The sequence below is a fragment of the Phalaenopsis equestris genome, unplaced genomic scaffold (assembly GCF_001263595.1).
Source record: "Phalaenopsis equestris unplaced genomic scaffold, ASM126359v1 Scaffold000240, whole genome shotgun sequence".
In the NCBI taxonomy this organism is placed as follows: domain Eukaryota; kingdom Viridiplantae; phylum Streptophyta; class Magnoliopsida; order Asparagales; family Orchidaceae; genus Phalaenopsis; species Phalaenopsis equestris.
Window position 1 is genome coordinate 472,431 of NW_018164682.1, and position 22,822 is coordinate 495,252.

Consider the following 22,822-nt stretch of genomic DNA (forward strand, 5'->3'; position numbering starts at 1 on the left):
ATCATAGAATTTAATATTGTCATGCAACTATGTATAGAAAGTATATTTTAATTTTGGAAAAATAAACAATAGTGATATTTATATAAGAAATGAGTGGCATGATTGTAAATGCACCTCAAAATTTATATTTTACATAAAATTTAGATATTAGATATGTAAATATACAAGAATTATGTGATACATATTAGATTTTTGTTTGCATAGGTTTTATGTGATAGGTCAAGTATAATTCCATTTATGAAGCTTTTGTCAGTTCCCGCTATGTAGGCAAAGAAAGGGATTATGAAGGGAAAAATTTTCGGTCCGGACTCCGGACGTAGAGCAACATCCGGAGTCTAATAATATGAAGTCATCTGTATGTGCGGGTCCCACACAGGAAACCATTTAAAAATTTTTTAAAAACGTAACGATGTTTCCCCGGCCCTACCCGATGCTTCGACTATCCCGCCTTTTAGACTATTGTGCTATTAAGAAAAAAATTTAAGCTTCCTCAAGTCCAGTGTCAGAAGCTTCCATCCTAAATCCTAGCTCCCTTAGGGTTTCACATTTGCTCTGCTAGGGTTCGTTGTGCTGCTGTGATGGAGATGGATTTCTCTCTCGACGAAGAAAGAGCAATCATGAATTACGAGAATAATGACAACGCGTTTGGGGCGGAGGTAAGCTTAGCTTTCCCCGAAATGTTATGATATCGCTTGTTGTTTTGTGCATTAGATTTTTACTTACGTACATCCATGACGTTGTTTTTTTTTTAGTGCTACGGTAGGAATTTTGAGTTATTTTTCGTATTATTTTATGATTATTTTGATTTTATGGTTTATGGTTATTTAAGATTATTTTATGGTTATTGTTAGGTTATTTTGAGATTATTTTATGATTATTTTGGGGTTATTTTAGGTTATTTTTTTAGTTATCTTTCAGTTCTGCTAAATAATCCGAGAAGAACCCAACATTAATCCCAGAATAACCCCAAAAAACCAAAAATAGATTCAGACTAACTCCTAAATATCCTAGAATTACCCAAGTATAACCCCATAATAACACAATAATAAACTTGAAACTAAACATAAAAAACTCTTTAATAACTAGAGAATAACCTAACAATAACCCCTAAATAACTCTTAAAAAAGTTTGATATTAATCCAAAATTAACGCCTACATATCCTTAGAATAACTCAACAATAACCATAGAATAACTCCAAAATAACCCAATAATAACCATATAAGTAATTCCTAAATAATTCTAGAATAATCTGAAAACATCTCTAATAATGACGCAAGAATAATTTTCAGGTTACTTTGAATCAATTTTCGAGTTATTCTAGGGTTATTTTGAGGTTATGTTGGGGTTATTTTTTTCTTGGTCTTACCCCGAAACATGGTTGGAATATTATTCATGCTGATTTAGTTGAAACTATTCAAGATTTTTATAGAGGTAAGGATTTAACAAAATATTTTAAATCTTCCAACATTGTCTTGATTCCCAAGGTGATTAATGCTACTTCTTAGGATGCTTCTAGACCAATTAGTTTAAATACTATTCTAAAATTATCTCTAAGATTGTGGTCAAGAGGTTACAATCCATTCTTAATGACATCATTTGTCAGAATCAATCTACTTTCATGAAAGATAGGAATATATGTGATAATGCACTTTTTGTTCAAGAGCTTCTTATGGATATTGAAAAAAAAGAGTAGAGGAGGTAATATCATTTTCAAAATGGATATCAAAAAAGTTTTTGACACTATTCGATGGGAGTTCATTATGGACATTCTACTTGCTATTGACTTTAATACTGCTTTCTGTAATCTCGTTTATAGAATTCTCAGCAACGACTACTATTCTCTTCTTATTAATGGTAATAAATATTGTTTCCTAAAAGCTTCTAAAGCATTAAGCAAGGAGACCCTTTTCCTTCTTATCTCTTTATTCTTGCTTTTGATTACTTATCGAGATGCTTGAAGCACAAAAAAATATATGCATTTTTAGGCCTATATTTTATACTCATTTTTGGAGATATAACTCTTTCAAGGAATGTATTTTTCATGTTTTATTGCAGATTGTTGATTTTTAGCACTTGAAGCAAAAAGAAAACAAAATGGATGAAATTTGGAGACAAAATGGAGTTTTAGAAGAAATGTTTAGCGCCGACAGTGCCAGACTGGGCACTGACGACGTCATTTGACAGAAAGTACGGAATTAATTAAAGGGTCACTGACGCCAACGGTGCCAATGTCGGTGCAAGGCCTGTTTCTAGAAGATTCGATGAATTTGGACGCTTTTTGAAGATTTTTTCGATGTACCTCTTAAAAAACTGACATTAGGCTCAATTTAGATCGAAAATTGATCAAAAAGAGCCCCCCCCCCCCCCCCCCCCCCCCCCCCCCCCCCCCCCCCCCCCCCCCCCCCCCCCCCCCCCCCCCCCCCTTGTTGGAGAGGGAGAGAAGTGAGAGATTTCTTCTTCCCTAAATCTTCAAAGAGAGAGTTAAGAGTATTGTAAAGAGAGAAAGAGTCCAAGAGGAGCTATAAGGGATTTTCTTTGAGGAATAGTTAAATATAAGTGGTGTTTATTTATTATTGTTGCAAAAACTTTCTTTTATTTATGAAATTCATATTTTGTCGTATCTTTCTCTTGAGGTCTGAGTAGTTTTCTTTGTCTTTCTCCCTACTCTGAGATATGGTGAAATGAAGATATAATTTGGATGTGCCAATTTTAAAATATAAAATAAATTATGATGGTTTTTCCACTTCGTTCTTAATTTACTTTTTGATATGGTCAATTAAAATGTTAAAATCTGTTGTGAAACATATGATCCGGGAAATGGAATATGAGTTCCACAACAGAGTGAGAATCATATTTAATTCCATGGAGGAGTGTTTCGTTCATGGAATTAAGTACAAATAAATAAGTAAATATACATTGTTAAGCGTAGAATTGGAGATTTTAGGGTGACAGACTAAAATCCCCAATTTAGACTTAGTGTTTAAAAACTAAAGTGAGTGTTAACCTTTAGGGGAAGGGAAGTGAGAGCTCTAGAGTGAGAGCCAGTATTCTCCCAGCCTAACTATGAATTTAGGGACTAAACCTGAGATTAGCCAATGATTCTCTACAACACTGAATAAGGGTAGAGAATTAAAATTGTTCCTATTTGGCACAATACAGATTTAAATCATTTATCTCATCTCATTTAACCAAAAACTCATTGTAGTGAGAAAGTGTTTTTTCATATTAGATAACTTCATCACATAAATATAGTTTGGTAGTTACTGTTTAACTTTGCATTACAGTTTTGCTAGTAGTTAATAACTTAGTCTGATAGTACCTTAAATATTTGAAATTAGTGACAATATTTTTATATTATTGTTGTGAGTTTTCTAGTTAATTTATCATTTCAAATTTAAATCTTCCTCGTGGGATAAATCTTCCTTTAAATCTTCCTCGTGGGATAGATATTTGGGGCTTAAATAGAAAGTCTTGTATTACTTAATAACAATATGTATACTTGCGTAGAATCTTAACATAAATTGCTTAAATTTCTTATTCATAAAATAACGCATCAAGTTTTTGACGTTGTTGCAAAGCGAAGTCAACTTTATAAATTTTGCACAACTATAATTATTGGGGATCAATGCTTAAATGGTTTGTTTACTACTTATCCTAGTGTGAATTATGATCATAAAGGCATGATAAGTATTTCTCACTTATGTTTTGTTGATGATCTGATAATCTTAACTAATGCCAATAAACGTTCTATTAAAAAGTTTTGGGAGGAGATTATAAAGTCTTAGAATACTTTTGGGTTGCTCTTTAACACATCCAAATGCTTCTTTTATTGTTCTAAGAGAGTCATTGCTTCTAAGAAGAATTGGATTATGGATTTTACTGGTTGCAACAAGGCTGTGTTACCTCTGACTTATTTGGGTTTTAATTTGGATAAAGGCAAAAATGGTAGTGCTCTTTGTTTGAGTTTATTTGATAAAATCAAGAATAAAACTTTATCTTGGGAAAATAAATTTCTTTCTTATGGAGTGCGTATCACACTTCTTAAGAGTGTTCTTACTTCTCTCCCTCTTTACTCTTTGCAAGTTATGAATATATCGTTGGGTTTTATTACAAGGCTTGAAAATCTTTTCAATAAATTTCTATGGGATGGTAAAGGTAAATCCAATATTCATTGGAAAAGTTGGCATAAACTTCATAAACCTGTTGAGAAGGGAGGACTTGGTTTTAGAAGCCTATTTGATTCTATTAAGATAAACTTCATGAAATTATGGTACATATTTAGGAAGAATAGTTCTATTTGGGCTTCCTAAATGCATATCAAATACTGCTACAATAAGCACCTCTAACTATTACTCATAATAAAACTAATTCTTTCATTTGTCATGAAATGTTAAAGGTTGCTAGACATATTGAAGACTTGATTTGTTGGGACATTGGTAAGTGGATTGCTCATTTTGGTTTGATGATTGGACGTGTAATGGTGCTTTAGTGGACCTTTATGGTATTCCCTTTGCTATTGATATTAAACTTAAGGATCTTTAGTATGAGAATCGATGGCGTGAATGAGATCTTGCTCATATGTTCCATTATGCTGATGCTAAATGCATATATTTGATTCCTATTAATTGTGATAAAATTGATTTGCCTAAGGTTAAAGGAAACATGGGGGATTCTTGTTATAAAAGCTTTGCTAATTCTTTCCAATGTTTTCAGAAGATGGACCTTCGATGGAATTGGAATTCTTGGGTCAAACCTTCCATTGGCTTCTTTGTTTGGAGGGTCTTCCATAATATCATCCCTACCGAAGATATTTTTAAATTGAAAGGTTTGTGACTTCCTTCTTGTTGTGTGTTGTGTAGGGATCATGAAGAGACAATTATTCATCTTTTTGGAAGCTGCCACTTTGTTCTTGATATTTGGATTTAGGTGCCTTTGAAACATCAATTGAAGAGGAATATGAATCAACAATTTAACATTGCTGATATTTTCTCTGAATGGAAAAGCCTAGGCCATGCCTTTTTTACTGTTGTTCTTGTTGTTATTATTTGATTTATTTGGGTAACTAGGAATGATGCTAAATATAACAATGTGGTTTCTAATGTCTATCGTACTGTTAGTATGATTCTTAATTATCTGATGACAAGTCTTAAGTATCTGACTTCTAATAAGAAACTTACTGGTAGTTTGAAGGATCTTCCTCAGAAGTTTTCCTTACATATTTCTATACAAGATAAGGTTTTTGCTAGAGTGCCTTGGTGTAAACCTTGTGCACCTTTCATTAAAATCAATATTGATGGATGGTGGAAGTCTAATTGTGCTAGGCTGAGGTGTTTGTAAGGACTTCTTGGGTTATATTCTTTGTTGGTTCACGACAGTTGCCGTTCATGTTTCCCCCCTTGTCACTGAGGCTGATGCGTTGGTTTTTGGTCTTTAGGTGGCTCATAAATTTGGTTGGAGGCTTGCTGTTATTGAAACCGACTTTTTGATTATGTGGAAGTATTGCAGATTTAAGATTGATCATTGTTGGAGTGTTAATCTTTAAACGAGGAGGATTGATGATTTGGATAAGCATTTAGTTATCATTTGGACTCATAGTAAGCAAGAATGTAATATGGTTGCTCACTGGGCGGTTAAGTTTAATATTAATCTAAATGCTGCTTTGATTTTTAAGACGGTTCTTGCTGCTCTTTTACAGTTAGCTCTAAATGACATATATTAGGTTTTTTTTTGGGTTTGTTTGTCTTTATTTGTCCTATTTTGTTGTTGTTGTTGTGTGTGTGTGTGTGTGTGTGTGTGTGTGTTTGTGTTGTATTTTTCTTTTTGTGGGAAGATGACCCTTTGATTTTCTTTTTTGTGTGAGTTGTTAGTGGATTTTTAGAAGGGTCCTCTTGCCTCATTTTGTAATTATTTTTGTGTGCAATAAATGAGGAGCCGAATAATGCTCTTTCAAAAAAAAAAAAGCAATGAAGCATTTAACACAAATGTAACTAAAACAATATCCGTATGTAAATGCTCATGTACTCAAATAATAAAAATATTAGAAATGTCAAAATTTTGATATTGATTAGAAAATTGCTCGGAGATAATTAAACTTTCATTAACAAGAAGATTAACATATTCCTCTTCCTTAGAATCTAAAATATTTCGAGCAACAGAAATATTAAGATTAGGTGCCACAACATTAAAAGAGTTAGAAATCAAAACACTAATATTTTTAACATCATTATCTTTAGTAACCACATTATCATTATTAATAGGAATATAAACATGTATAACAAAGTTATCAAAATTTTGCCTCACATTTCTTCTATTGTTCTTGAAAATAAGAACCACACTAGTCGAAACAGTATGAGCATTCATAAAATAGCGCTCATGATCATGACAAAAAAAAGAGCAAGCTTTACAAATAATAGACTTTTATTCATAAACAACTTGTTGGGAAAAGTCTTTCCTTTAATTTTGAGCATATAAATCCAGGGAATGAAAAATCTACATTAATTTATATATTAACACGTGCTGAAGATAACCTGAAGCCTTTTGTCGTTAAGGAATCAACAATAAGAGGGATACCTAACTTGCTAGCAATTTTAAAAAAACTCTTGATTCAGATCACTAACTTCATAGTGACAGAATAGGAAACCGAACCCAAACAAGAATGTCTTTAAAAACCTCCTTAATCGGTTCAAAATCATAAGTTCACATTTTAAAAGTAAAAGGTTAACCATAAAAAAAGCCAAGGTGCATCGGAAAATATCATTTCAAGATCTTCCAAACAGTTAAATTTAAAAAGAAAGAACCCCTCCATAAGCGAGAGAAGTTCAAGCATACTTTTAAGCTTCGAAATCTTACTAAGACTTTGAAGAGATTATTAAAAAAAAGTGAGTTTACCCACAGAATAATCAACCAAAGCCATTTGACACTGAATTGAACCATCATAATATAACTTTATCTTTCATAGAAGGAACATAAGATAGATTATAAGATAAATTATAAGAAGTAGGTTAGAAACATTGGTGTGCCCCCAAACGGCTAAGGAAGCTACTCAACTCAATAGCCACCGAGCAAGCTGTGGAGATAGTAGACAGAGAGACAGAAGATCGAGAGCGATGGGTCTCAAGTCGTTCGTGGAGGTCTCGGCCGATTCCCACTTCCCGTTGGAAAACTTGCCTTACGGCGTCTTCCGACCGAAAACGGCGGGCGGTGGCGATCCTTCTACGGGAGTGGCCATCGGTGATTATGTTCTCGATCTATCCGCCATTGCCGCCGCGGGACTCTTCGACGGGCCCTTGCTCAAGAAGTCCCAATGCTTCAACCAGGTATTGGATGAAAACGTCTTTTACACTTTTCAGTCCAGGGCTTGATTAATTTGCATTCTGTAAATCACTTATGTTGGAATTTGTTCTCAAATATCCCATCTGGAAATATTTAAGTAGAATGTTATCACGTAATGCTGGCAAGAAGATGAAAAGGTTATGGTATGCGAGATGAAATTGATCTAGTAAAACTTAGGAAGCTTTTCTAACTCAACATTGTTTGAAGTATTTGAATTCTGAAAACAACTAGAGCAGCGAACAGAAGATGAATGTCTGCAGGACTGGTTCTTAATTTCGATACAAGTTAGCTTTGAGTTTTGAGTTAGGATTTTATTGGTTGAGTGAACGAAGGGAAAAAACTAGCACACCAAATTGGTTTCTTCTTTGCTGAATAATTAATCTTATGTTGAGCTTATTAGACGAGGATTAAGCTCTGCAGCATGACCCAATGGTAGAGAGCGTCATCATGTTGTTCTAATTATTATTGACTCAATGTTAATTGGATAATACTAATAGTGCTTACCTGAAATTTTGTTCAATAACTAATATATTGTGTTTATCGTGAATCCAGCCTTCTCTTAATTTGTTCTTGGAGATGGGTCGGCCTGCATGGAAGGAGGCACGTGCAACCATCCAGAAGCTCTTGTCTGGTATATTGTGTTTATCATTCTTGATGGAGCCTAAGTTTAATAATTTGAGAACGAGGTATAGCTAGAAATAGAATGCATTAAAATACAAAAATAAGCCTGCACCAATTTTAATGTTTTCGAGTCAGTTCCTTTTTGTTGGTGTACTGGCATCTTTTGCTGTAGTTATGTTCATGCTGAGAGGAAGTTTTTTTCTCAAAATTCATTTTTTAACAATCACTGATCAGAAGGTCTTGGATAATCCTGATGTACGTAGCAGTTTTGGAGGCTATATTCTTTCAGCATAATCACCCAAACTTAATAGAGAATATGATTTACCAATCCAAAAATTTCCACTTAAAAATAAATATATGGAATTTCATGTCACAACCTGCCAACCTGTTTAGATATTTTGTTAGCATAATGGCTGATTGAGGCGACTTTTATGCTTGCAAATTTATACATATAAACGTCACCCAGAATATACATTTATATTCAACAAAATATTACCATCAAAGCAACTATGCCTCATTAACATCCTTGTTGTTATACACATCAAACCAAAAATATCTATAGAACCTTTTACCGCAGTCAATTTAACTAAGGGTCTGTATGATTGAAATCTGAAATTTATACTCGTTGAAAATGCAAGATGTGAGTTTTGGGACTAGTAATGTGAAATTCTCAATTTTGGATGTTGTTCTAGTTGTCTTATTTTTAATTTTTTTAGTTTACTTGTAACATGCCTATGATGATGATGCTTATAAGAATGGAAGTCATTCTCTAATGTTTTGATTACTTTGTGGATTTGGCTTATTGTTACAACTTGTTTTGATTTAATTCTCATATAATTCTTTCTAACTTGTTTTAGCTCATGTTCCAATTTCCATTTAATATAATTTTTTTTTTGCAGTTTTTGAACCTGTTTATTTGTAGTTGTTTGGACTGTTGGTTCTCTGCTTACCTTCTACTATCCAAATCTTTGTGAACTTCATTTTTTTTTTCTATTGTGAAGTTTGGTGCCTGTATTGCAGCGTGGAGTTGATTGCCGCTAATTTAAAGTTCTTTGCTTCACACACTTTGCGCACATGATTGTTTCTTGTTTCCTTTTATATGTGATATTTTCTATAGTGCTGGGCTTTAATATTCCATTGTAACTAGACTTCAGCTCAGCTAATTTGTTGCTTTCCAGGTGCTGCGTTGTATCAAAGATCAGTCCTTGCTGTTTTTTTCCTTCTCTTCTTGACTAAACTATTGTAGTAAAGTTTGGCTATATGCTATTTTCCTTCTTTGTTCTCTGCAGTAGATCAAGCTATTAGCAGAAGTAGCATTTCTGAATGTTGCTGAACAGAGGATCTGAAACTTATAATTTTAGGTTATATTTTGGGATTATTATAAACTACAAATTGTAGATCTTGTCAGACTATATTTAGATTCCTTGATGAATTTAAAAACTCTCCACGCTTAATGAACCTCCTTTTTCCACTAAAATTTGTGTACTGGTCAAATATGAAAATTTCAACTTTGATGCCAATTTTGTGGAAAGATGCCAAACATCTTTATTATTGGATCTATTACCTTTAACCCCCGATTGAAGTTGGAGCTAACATCTATAGGATCTAAACATCATCAAAATATCATCAGGGTTGAATCATAACCCAATAAGTATTAGTAAGCATTAATCTCATAAATCTTGTAGCCGCGTTCTAGATTATAACCCTGTAAGTCTCATAACACCTTCTGATTTGGCCATGAGCCCTATACTTTTCTAGGCTTCTTTAACATTAAAGATATTGACCATATTTGAGCATCCGTATTGAGTTTTAAATCCTGTTATTTCAACATTAGGATTTGTCCGGTTGCTTCAACCTTATGCTCATTAAGATCAACACCATTTTACTTCATTCTTAAGCAATCTTTTGAAGTGAAGTAAACTCATGCTAACTTGGGACTCACCACTTAAAGCTACTCATGGATTCAACTGTGCATCTTTTACCATTCGCCATGCAATTATTGAATATGATGACCTAGCCGACGGATTGGAATTTCTAAGGCAAGAACGGATGGTATTACTGTTGAATTAATTTTTTTAAAATTTTTTATTGTTTATTTTCTATCACTAACAATTTACAATCCAAATAAATTTAAAGAGCCGCCAAAGAAAGTAATTACTTAACAAATAAACAGAAGTATCTTTCTTCATGTTGACATCACCTTCTATACACAATCTTTCTTCTAGCGCTTTTCTTTTATTCAAAAGCTTAGATTTGAAATTTGTTTAAATATAACGAGTTATCTAAGATAACCCAGTGGAGCAATTATACTTATAATTTACAATAATCCAACGAAAAAAGGATAATATATATGCTAATCTTTTTTATAACCTTATAGAAAATTCTTATAATAATTTAAATAATATACTCATGACATTTGCTCAAGAAATGATCTAGAATTCTATATGCATTAACCTTAGCTTTAACTTTAAAGGTTTAATTTTTTAATTTTTTTATACTTTTTTTTCTTAACTTTTACATTCGTCTCATGAGCACTGTCTATATATAAATCCCCCGCCGGCACAATAGGGCGCAAAAGATGTCCATTTTTGTTTGAGGCGGAAATGTAACTACACACCCCTAGCCAATATTCTCTCTTTAGCATAATTGTTTACGATCTAAAAAATATAATTGTCTGAGGTGGTAGGAAAATATCTACGCGCTTGGGTACATTGACATCCTCAGCCAATATTATATGGGGATGAGCTCCTCTTAGCATGCTTACAAGCATTCATGTATACAATATTTTTATTCCATTATTTCAAACATATATTATTTTTCTTATGTGATATTTTTTATTTATCTACCAATAAATAAATGCATCTCTACTGAAAATTAAATGTCATGTAATAATCTGATGTCTCTCTATGAAAACTAATATGTAAATTTTATGCAACAATGTTAACATACATACTTCAAACAAAACAATATGAATAATTAATAATAATCTAAGTCTCAATAGTATAGAGAATAAAAATGAAAAATTAAAATTAGAAATATTATTATAATTTAGAAACATAATCACTCACCTTGAGCCTTTCATATTTTTATTACTTATGTTATATCTTTTTCAATTGAACATTTATAATATTAAAATATTGATATTAATAAATTTTTCTCATATTACTTAATTATGTTTTAGTTAATTGTAGTTCAATTTTGTCATTTTAATTAATATTTGAATCCTTAAAGTTTAAGTTTAATATTGTAATTAATACTAATATTAAATAACATTAGTTTAAATAAATTATTTTTGGAAATAAACCCTAACTTTCATTTAATATCGTCAAATTTTCTCAATTTTCAATATGAATATAATTTTGCTTTCGATAATTGATCATACTTCATCTCAGATAATGTTAACATTAGAATTGTTTTTTTTTTAGTAAAGGAATTGTTCAACACAACTATGTTTCTACATGACTTCAGATTGCTAATATTCTTACCAATGCTCTACCAAGGGTTAATCTTGATGAATTGAAGTCTAAGCTTGGTTTGTACAATATATACAACCCAGCTTGATGGAGAGCCTTGGGAAGTGTCCATTCATGTTATTAAAGAATTTATTTTCTTTTCTCATAGTATATTCCACTGATTATATTTCTTTTATTAGATATTTTTTTTTTTATATTTTTCTTAGTTTGGAGGGATTCATATTTTGTTTCATTTACAGTGTGTTTGGGGCAGTGGTACGGTGGCGGTGTGGTGCCACACCACAGTTTTTCTTGTTTGACAAAATTACGTTTTACGTGCATCCTCAAAAAGCTGTAGCTACAAGCAACTTTTTTCCGTCAGACCTGGCTACTAGCGATGGTTGCTAGAAATCTGCAATTTATTTATTTATTTTTTAAATTGTAATAACCACTGCAGTTTTTTGAACAATAGTTTTTTCTCAATCAATTTTACAGTTGCTCCTTCAAACAACAGTAACTCCCCCAAACAGAGCCTAAAGTATTATGCATATGCGGCAAACTGTATTGTTTGGATTAGAGCAAGAAAAAAAATTCTTTCCAGAATTCTACATGTTATCAGAGTTTCGGCTTTGTCTCCCTCGTACGCACGTGTAGCAGAAGCCTTAACTCGAACGACGACTCTGTTTCTCACATAAGCACGAGCAACAATGACAAACTGCTCAGGCCTATCTTTGGGTCGCGGTCCCTCTCTTCCGCTCGAGGCTGCGGTGTCCTCTCCTCATAGATGCGTTGTGTAGCTCTCCTGCTCAAACAAAAGGTTCCATTATGTCGTTCCCATCAACGAAAATTATTGCAGACCTCAGAATGCTCAAACAAAACTTTCTATTCCGTTTTGTCATTTTGTTTGGCTCGTCTTCTCGAACAAACGCAGGCTCTTTCCGCCCATCATTGCCAAGTTCATCCTTTCTTTCCCAACAATCTTTCTAGTAGTCCTTCGGGCCTGAATGAAGGTTGTGCGCTCCTTTCGAGCGTCGATGTCGCCATCTCTCATACGCTAATCTTAGAAAATTCCATTGCTCTGCCATTTGCTTGAACACTCTAATCGAACCAAACGATCAGGTCAAATCTAATGTCACAAGCTCAGTTAAAATCGAACACTAAGGTCGATTCAAATCCAATGGTTGATTTACAAAGATCATTCTAACATCTGTTCTGAAGATAGTGTCTCCTTTGGTTTGCTAAATCAACGATAAATTTGGCATGCCTACCCACCCTCTGTCGAGTCATCGACTTACAAATTCTCTCTTCATGTTCCTATAGTTGTATAGTTTCCGTTCTCTCATCCAATCGAGTAGTTGAGCTAAGTATCCTCCCTCTATAATACCATTTTAGGGCTCGTAGAAGGTATTCAGGATGTGAATTTTGTGGGGAGGTGGTTGTGCAGTAGCGAGAAAATGAAGTATGGGGTTTGACAGTGTTTGGGTGGAGATAGGCATAGAATGATGGCTATCTCGGTTGAAATTGGGGAAGAAAACACTGAATTGGTGATGTTTGGGCGGCGAGGAGCTTTTACCACCTGTTCTCCGGCAAGATAAAGACACCATCTACAACAGGAATACGATACAACACTTCATAGGTATAAACTAAAGATTACAATCTTCAAACTCACAAAACAATTTAAAAGTCCTCCAAAAACAAGAAAATAACAAGATACAAATAGTCCCTCAAGTAAAACCCTACTTAAAATTAAGAAAAATAAGAAATAAAAAAAATGAAATAGAGAAATAGGAATAGAGGGTGAGTGTCCTTTAGCATGCTGCTATGGTGGTCTATTAAGGATATCTGATAGAAGTTATCCATGATTTTAATCAAACTCTCTGGATGATACGGCCTTTAATTTTCTGTCATTAATAAATCTAGTTCACCAGGCTGATTGGGATGATAAAAACATGAGATATTGATTGTTTTGATCACTCATAATCCTAAATTCCTAACCATCAGTTCGAAGTGGAGCTACAGTCCTTAATCAAGAATCTTCTTAGGAAAATAGTCCAAGATGTAATTAATTATGGGAGCCTTTGCCCGTAAGAGAACCTCAATAATCTAGAAATAAATCTTAGCTAGCCTTATCTGTTGGCTATGAGAAATTTTTATTATCTTGTCTTATTATTTCTTTTGCATGTACCTTCTCTCTTGCACTCTAGTACAACACAGTCAATGTAGAGAGGTGGCATCCTCTTGAGAAGACCACACTTACAATTGGCATTTAGCTGTAATTTGTTTAACAATATTATGTGTAGACCCAGTTGATGTTGACAACCATCTTCAGGACCTATAAGCAATCTGTTGAAACACAGTTGACCTAAAATTGTTGAGAAACTGTGGGCCAAAGCGTGAGGTAAACTAAACCTCAAAAAGCTGTTAGCACCATGCACTAATGCTCAAATAACCTTCATTTAAGTTTGGTTAAATTCTTCTTTGTTTTAGAGGTGCTCTAACATTTTTAATTGAGCAGATTTAGTTCTTAAATGCAATGGATTGGATTCAAGGTTGATGCAACTAACTTTATTTCTGTGACTACAGATGATGAGCCAACCCTACGTGACAATATAAGTTTGAGGAAGAAATCCCTCCTACCAAGCGTTAGTGATCATGCAGTGATCTGTTTATAGTGCTTCTTTATATGGATTAACTAAATTTTTTGACAAAACAGAATGAGGTGGAGATGCTTCTACCAGTTGTAATTGGAGACTACACAGATTTTTTCTGCTCCATGTATCATACTAGAAACTGTGGTATCATATTTCGAGGACCGGACAATCCTATTATGCCCAACTGGTATCATCCCTCTTTCATTTTTTTTATTTTCCTATAACAAAGACATGATGTGTAATATAAACCATTGGTTCTAAGATTTATCAGTTTTGGCAAACTATTGATTTATGCTCTTTGCCCCCTCTTTTCTACTTGTTAGGAGTTTCTTTTATTTTATAACTTGATAGGAAGATTATCTCTTAAAAATCGGATTGAATTTTGGTTCACTTTGAGTGCAGACCTAAGTCATTGGGCCATGTCTTGATCCAGGCATATTTGAATTGAGCTGAAACCCATCTCTGCTTTTCTATAGTTATATATGGATGCATGTGCACGCATCTGTCTTTGTTGGCAAGTGATTTGCCTTAGAAAATTGAAAAATAACTGAATTTAGTTTGCTTTCTATCTGTGATTATTTTTGGATTAAGATTACTGAAGCAGGCTTGCTTATCTAATGATTGGTTCAAGCTAAAGTAGAGGTAGGCTTCACTTAGGATCAAATTTTATGGCTTTGAGACAATCTTTAGCCAGATTTGAATATGCTCATGATCGGATTGCTCACTTCTCTATTCATGTAGCTGAAGTCTTTCATCTTTTAAAGTTAATGATCATTAATAACAGTTAGACCCAACATATGTACTTTGTGTGAGTTGCAATATAGGCTTACTTTCCATTTTTTTTTAAAGCTAATAATGTAATTTAGAAAGCCTATTTGGATGATTGTTCTCCTGTGAAGCAATGTTTCAGTGATCAGGAAAGATCTGCTTAGGATTTATCAAGTCTTTGATATAGATGGAGGATTATACATCCCAATGATCACATGTTTTTTTCTCCGAGAAGTAGCGAGTTCTTTCAGCTTAATTGCTGTCATCATACTTAATATGCATGAATGGTTACATGTTTGCTGCAGATTTTTTTCCTTCAAATAGTGTTTCTACTAATTGGCCGACTAATTTGCACATAATGTTGCTGCTCCATGCCTGCTCTTTTCAATTTTGTTACATAACTAGAAAATTTATAATCTAGGTGTTTGGTTGGGAACAAAATTATGTATAATTATTTAAGCTCAGTTTCAATTCAAGGGTTTATTTATAAAGCTATAAAATATATTTAGAAGTTCTCTCTTTTTCTAATCTCAATTGATTTCTTCTTGTATGTTGTAATTCTCATTATTTGTACTATTTTATTACAATTACGTAAAATTTGGTAATCTTTACTTTCATAATGAGCCCATTCACGAGCCGAGTCAAACTTATAGAATTTAATTGAAGCCCGTGCTCAAATACGATTAATTAGTAGGCTCATGTTCAAGGCTTGGGTGGTTTGAGCTTGAATCAATTTGATTCATCTATTTAACTTTTTCAATTGATTTCTTCCAAAACATTTCAACTATTATGTAAGAGCAACAGTTAGATTGGTTCTATGAAAATAGTACTTGTGGAAATTAAAGTGACGCGGGGCTTCCTGCACTGTTGCGGGACACACGAAGTCTCCCGCTACTAAACTGGCCGACCCAATTGGGGCCGATCGAGGGCAAACTCAGGCCGAGCGACCTGGGGGCGATAATTTAACGGGGCGGGACTGCTGCTTTATTTTGAAGTAATTTTATGGCTATTTTCTGAATATTTCTGGCCTCCCCACTTCTTTCTTTTGTGTGAGAGTTTTCTTCTTTATCTCTTTCCTTTCTTCTTCATGTAAAACTCTATTTATTTACTGTTTTCAAAGTTGAGAGGGGTTTTTTGCTGTGTTTACTTTGAAAAATCCTCTGTGGAGTCTTTTTCCTCTTTGTGGGTTGTATCCAAGAAAGTGGTGGTACTTCGGCTATATCCTACTCCGAGGTGGTGATTGTATACTCTCTTTACCTTCCCCTAGGCCTTTCCTGCCTTTCCCTTAGTCTCTGCCACTCCGATCCTTCCCCAATCGTGCCAATCCACTTTCTAGCCTGTCGATTTGCTGTCCAGTTTCTCCAAGTCTGCTATCCAACCCCGCAAGCCAAACCCGCCGCCCAACACTCTACCCCTGCTGTCGTTACCTCGGGACAACAAACCTTTGCTATTCCCGCCATTTCTGCCCCAATTTCTTGCCGTCACTTCACTAGACAGCCAGCCCTCTGGCTGTTTTTACAATTTCTCACTTCACCTTTGCTGTCGCCACCCCCCGCTAGCTATCCCAATCAACCTAGCCAACCTCCACCTCCCTTGGGATGTACTTTCGAGGTGTTTTTTGTGCCGTTTTATGTGTTGGTGATTTTATTTTCAGTTTGTGATGTGTTGTAACTTTTTTTCTCTATTAATACATGTTGCTTTGTGTGTGTTTCCACTGTTTTTCCTATGAGTTCTGATATCATAAAGTTTTTTTTTTTTTTTTTTTTGTTTCCACTCTTTTATTTTCTGTATGAAATTAATGAGATAAAACTCCAATTCCTTGCTTAGTGTACATAAGTCAAAATGTGTTTTTGTTGTGTTTTTTTACCACTTGTTTGTATTAGTAAATTGGATAATCCTCTCAAGAATTTCCCTTCTACAAACTCTTGAGAGGATTATAGTTCTTTGTTCATATGAGCAATCATAATTCCTTCATGTTTAATGAGAAATTTTATTGAGATCCAATGAAAAACAACAAATGAGGAGCAATTAGAAAGCTTTAAATAATCATAAAAATTTTACACTGGTATCATGCATTCAACCAACAAATGTAGACAGTAGATGAATCTTAGTCGATCATAAAGCGATTATCAAATAATCTTATATTAACTATTAATTCCATAAAATTTGGCACACAATCATGAACTTAATAATGTAATCTATTTTCAAACGTGACAACCCAAACCAAAATCAATGTTCATAAATAATTGAATCTTGTAGCATAATCGAAATGGCGAAGGAGCTTGATTGAACTTGAAAAAAAAGCAATGGTGTTATGAAAATATTTTCTTTATGAGGAAGAAATGAGAGGATATGATGACTATGATGAGATCGAAGGAAACACATAAGTTGACTACTCCTTTATTAAAGGTCTATTTGGGGCAGTTGCAACTTATCAATAATCTGCTGATCAACAGCTGATCCGAATAAGCTGACTGGTTGTTTGGTTTGTGCCTTTGGAAACAGCTGATTTGTCGTTGTTTTTGGATAAATGACCATTCTGCCCCTTATGCAGTAGTGCTGTTTGCAACAGAACTGTCTTAGCGATACATTTGATACTGGAGAAGCAAAAAATCATTTCAAAATATTAAAAAAAATAAGATACACACCCCACATAACAATATCAAGTGTACTAAAAAAAGGAAAAAAATATTAAAATTACAATTAAAAATATGATAATATTAATTTTAAAATCCAAACGACGTATGTCACGAACTTCGTCGTCCTCCAAGGATACCATCCAACCCGACAACGAAATATGTTGGACCGTCTGCTCACCGGAAGAAGTAACATTTCTCTGAACTGTCTGCCCACCTCGAGCATTTGTAGAACTTTCTCCCTTAGCTATGTGCCCGACGTGACGTATGTAGTGAAGTTTGTAGTCCACAGTGGCAGAACACTCATCGGGCGGTTCATGAAATCATGGAGCTCATCTTCCTTTAAAGATTCAAGAGAGAACCCATTAGTCATAACAGAAGATGAAATTAAAAAAAAAATACAAAAAAATGGAAACAGTATTGAATAAACAAGCATAAATTGATAAAGAAAATAAGTAGGCGTTAGAGCTCAGATAACTCACTGCACTAACTAAAGAATCTATCACTACAAGAAGAAACTAGATCTTGTAAAAAAATGAGTTCTTGGTCGCCTTTAACCCATGTAAAACCAACATTCTGTGTGTCACATGTGCATATTACAAAAAAAAATCATTCTAAAGAACCCCATAAATCGATGCACCGAAAAGAAGAGAGAAACTTGGTTTCTTTTACTAGTATTTTATATGTAACACTAACCAACAAAGACCAATAGTCCATCCAGAAGAACTCACAAGGTTAAAAGTCTCATCATGGGCCTCACAAGCCAAAAAAAAATAAATAAACTCAAATGGAAAAGAAACAATATCACCAAGTGAAAATTGTAAACTGAAAATATCCATAATACAAGTGACATAAAATAAGCATAGAGTTTATAAGATAAATAAGAGACGTTCAACCAACATTGAACAATGACGACCGTTATAGCCCTCTCAATTTAACCATTTTCGCAGCACCTTCATCATTCTGGGTGTAAGATTCATGTGATTCCACTTCTGGTTGTGGTATAAATTGTCCGACGTGAACATCAAATGCTTCCGGCAGGACCTGCATGTGATCATCGTCAGCCATGGTGAAGTTTACATCCGACCTAGAATGACGCTGTCGAATGTAGTTGTGGAGCGTTATCGTGACCACTACAATCTGCATTTATTTTAGAAATGGTTGTGTCGACATATCACGTAATATGATCCATTTCTTCTTCTACACTCCAAACGTTCTTTCAATTACGTCGCATAAGGAGGAGTGCCTTTTGTTAAATATTTATTTCTTACAACAAGCAACACCGCTAGATCAATCAGGAATGTGATACTTCATATCTGGATATGACTTCAGATACCCCCTCAGTAAATGATATCCAACATTGACCAAGTAATATTTACCTGTCCAAATACCGTAATTAATAATAAATTAAAAAAATCGAATGTGGTTGATATGTTTACGAACTTGAAGGCGGGAGCGAGAAGCCATGTCTTTGTTTTCTTTTCGCAAAAGTAAAAATATGAATATCGTGTGCATTGACTTCCCAACCAACCATCACAAAAGTAAAGTACGCGTTGAAGCACAAACGACCATCACAATTTTGTGTGGGCGATTCACACCATCCAATGTGTGCGATCTTCTCAGTATTGGATTCTTGTGCATCCACGCGGGTTACATCAATTGCTCCAATACAATTCTGTTAGATTAGTTAAAAGTGTGATTGCCATGCAACTCATTTTGACGTCTGAATGTTATTTGCTAAAAAAATTACCTTAAAAAATGACATGTATCGCGAGTTATTTGTTGGAGTCGTCTCGAATGTTAGATCATCTGACTTAATTATCTTTGCCGACAAACTGACAAGAGCTTTCAAATACACCGAGAAATATCTGTTGATCATCTCTGATGAATGCTGGAATCATCTCATCATTCCTCTCATTAATTCATTCTGTGATAAAATGTGGAGGGTTATTGCTAACACCCCTCTTGTTGTCATTCTTGAGGAGCCGTGGAGTCCATGATGACTATGTAGTTCATCGAGCAGATTCAAAAATATGAGTTTTGTTATACGAAATATGGTACTGAATCGTGTGGGGTGTCCTTGTAATAGCTTACTGACCCATTTATCACCAATATAGGTCGATTTCAAGCATGGAGTTCGATTGACGAAGGAGTTGTAATATTCGTACAGGATAATCACAGGCACCGTAAGTATTCTTATACTACGCAATCACTGCCAATTCATCCTAGAAAAAATGTTCTGTACAGGTAATAAGAATGAATCAAACAACATTTAAAAAAACATCTAAAAATTGAAGATTAGTTATGACAGAACAAAAATAAGCAGCATATTGATTGTTCGTGCAAGAAAGAGAAAACATCCAAATCAAGTAATTCTTTAAAAAAATAAAAAATAACCAAGCCAACAAACAATAACACTATATGATCAATTGTCCATAAAAAAAAGCGTAAATATTGGACACGAAGTTTGAGGGGGCATCTTCATGAATATTTGCTTGCGGGTCAGGTCCTCCAGTAACTTCGAAGAGTTCAAATAGAATAGCATATCTGCCCTAACTTCAGGATATGTATCCCGAACTCGAAGAAGATAGACTTTGGTGGTGTTATTTGAAGGACCAGGTTGAGCTCTGCATACTTCTATCAGTTTATTTATTGAGCTTATGAAAGAAATGACTCATTCCTTTTTTCATTTCTCCACCCTAGGCCGCTTTGACTGGCTTGTGGACTCCAGTTCCCTCTGGTTTAGGATGGGGATTTCACCCGACCCACCCACCTGCTCGACCTCCAAGTTATTTGGTATGCTTGCAAACCCATGCTCACTTGGGGTGAACACATGCATGCCCGTCACTACAACTCCACTAAACATGAGGCGCAACTTCTCCTCCAGGTCTGACTTAATGCCACTTACCTAGAATTTTTTGACAGATAACTAAAATTATTACCTCCAACTTTTTATTTAGGGGTTTACTAATTACCTTTAACTTTTCAGTCCATCAATCTTCTGAAGCATCAATAGTCAGCTTGATAGAATCCCAACCCAAGCCGGTGGATCCCTGTTTCAGTTCCTTCATAACTTCCAGTTCTTCAACTGATCCAATTTGTTCTTAAATTTTAACCTATCGCAGTTCCTTCCTGTCATTTCATGAAACTTTTTTCGTAATATTCTGCTACTCTTCTTTATTAAAGTAGATGGTGAGTTTATTTTCAAGTTCAATCTCCTTAATATAGAGGTTGCAAAATATGATTGTGACTTTTCTATCCCACATTGCTGGTGAAGCCCCTTCTTTTGGTCTTAATCATTACGTTACTAATAAAAGAAATGGATTAAAAAAGAAACTGATATAGCCAGTAAAACAAAAAATAGGATTAAAAAGAAAGCTCAAAGAAAACAAACCCATAAACTCAAAAAAACCCTAAAAACCAAAACAAGAAGACACAAGAACGAAAATCTATTCGAAAATTCAATCCAAAATGTGTTGTTGATGATGATATTGATATAGAAAGAACGAAACTCTCAACTCCATGATTTTTTCCACCATATATAGTTGATGTTAGCCACAAACAGGCCACCAACCAAGCAGAAACTAGCCCCCCATCACAACCACAACCCACTCCCATCACAACTCCATCACAACTCCATCGCAACCCTTACACAGCCACAACCCAGCGCCAAGACAGCCACCAACTAGGCAGAAACCACCTCTCATCACAACCACAACCCACCCCCCATCACAACTCCATCACAACCCCTACACAGCCACAAACCAGTCCCAAGACAACCGCTAATCAAGCAGAAACCAACCCCCATCACAACCACAACCCACTCCCATCACAGTTCCATCACAACCCCTACACAGCCACAACCCAGCGCCAAGGCAGCCACCAACCATGCAGAAACCACCTCTCATCACAACCACAGCCCACCCCCCATCACAGCTCCATCACAACCACCCCCCTGGCCTAAGCTCAGTTTTAAGACAGTCACCAACCAAGCAGAAATCACCCCCCCCCCCCTCACAGCCTCAACCCAAGTTATCACTGCTCCATCACAACCCACACACAACCACAACCCAGTCTCAGACAACTACCATTTAAGCAGAAACCACCCTCCATCACATCCCTAACCCACCTCCCATCACAGCTCCATTACAACCCCCACATAACCACAACCCAGTCTCAACATAGCCACCAGAAACCACCTCCATCACAACCATCCCCATCACAGTTGCATCACAACCCCACACAGCCACATCCCAGTCCCAAGATAGCCACCAACCAGCCACAACCCACCCCCATCACAACCACAACCCACCCCATCACAACTCCATCACAACCCAAAGCAAAAAAAAAAAAAAAAAGAAAAGAAAAATGCATATCCACAAGAGCCCTTTCAACACAGGTAATCCCATCCTTATCCCAAAGAGTAACATTTGATGAAGCTACTCGAGCATAATCTTTATTAACTGATTATGATGGGCAAAAAATATCATAATAGTTATGTTTATAGGCTAACATTTGATAATGCAGCATCAAGATGATAAGTCAGCTTACATCACCAATATCCAACCAAAGGCAACAGTAGAGAGAGACACAGACACATAAGAATTATTGGAGCACATCTAGTCCAAAATGCTGTGGTGAAATGCTGCTCCTTGGTAGCACAATAAAGAGAGAGACACACATCACGCTTTTATAATTACATTTGCCAATAAATATTATAAATTCAACCGTTGAATTATTGCTTCCATTAAGCAGCAAAATTAAAGTTTGAAGAATATTCAAAACCAATTATTCTCCCAGTTTCTTCATCAAACATTCCATTTATCAAAGAAACAGTATGAAGAAATCACTCTCATGCATGAAACAACCACCAACCACCAACTCACACATTTAGACCAAGCCCGACTTTAGGTGTTGGTCTAGAGCTATGCTAGGGGCTATGTGGAAGGGGAATTTGATGGGGCTTTTCCTTCTCTCACTGTGGTGAAGGTGTGGGTGAGTTTAATTTGATTTTTGTGGAGTGTAGGAGTGTAATGAGCTCTGTCCTGGTTTTAGGCAGAGATTCAAGCTCAAAATTGGGCTCCGGCAAGGGGATTCAGGGCAATGTGGTGGTTGGATTGCATTGAGGAAGTCTCAGAGAAGCTCTGTGAGAAGTTTGGGGGGCTCTCTCTAAGAAATTTTCAGCTCTACCTCCATGGCCGTGGAGGGGAGCTTTTATAAAAAATGGCTTAAGACGTGATGCCATGGCCAATTGGGGGGTGAAATGTGCTGCCTAGGTGGAAGGCAGAGAGGCTCCAAAATTTAATTTGGATGAGGTGGCTTATAGGGTTGAATTGGGGTTAATCCTATGGGGGGGGGTCC

The 22,822-nt window shown here is 35.2% G+C and overlaps 1 protein-coding gene across 1 annotated transcript in view; it reads left to right on the top strand.

Moving 5' to 3' along the window:
* Positions 1–7,006: 7,006 nt before the first annotated feature.
* LOC110023981 (fumarylacetoacetase) overlaps positions 7,007–22,822 on the top strand; it is a 65,764-nt gene continuing 49,948 nt past the window's right edge. The window contains exons 1-4 of the mRNA XM_020723661.1: positions 7,007–7,317; positions 7,886–7,964; positions 13,990–14,048; positions 14,120–14,244. Coding sequence (XP_020579320.1) covers positions 7,108–7,317; positions 7,886–7,964; positions 13,990–14,048; positions 14,120–14,244 — 473 coding nt within the window. The 5' untranslated portion in view covers positions 7,007–7,107. The remainder of the gene's footprint in view (positions 7,318–7,885; positions 7,965–13,989; positions 14,049–14,119; positions 14,245–22,822) is intronic.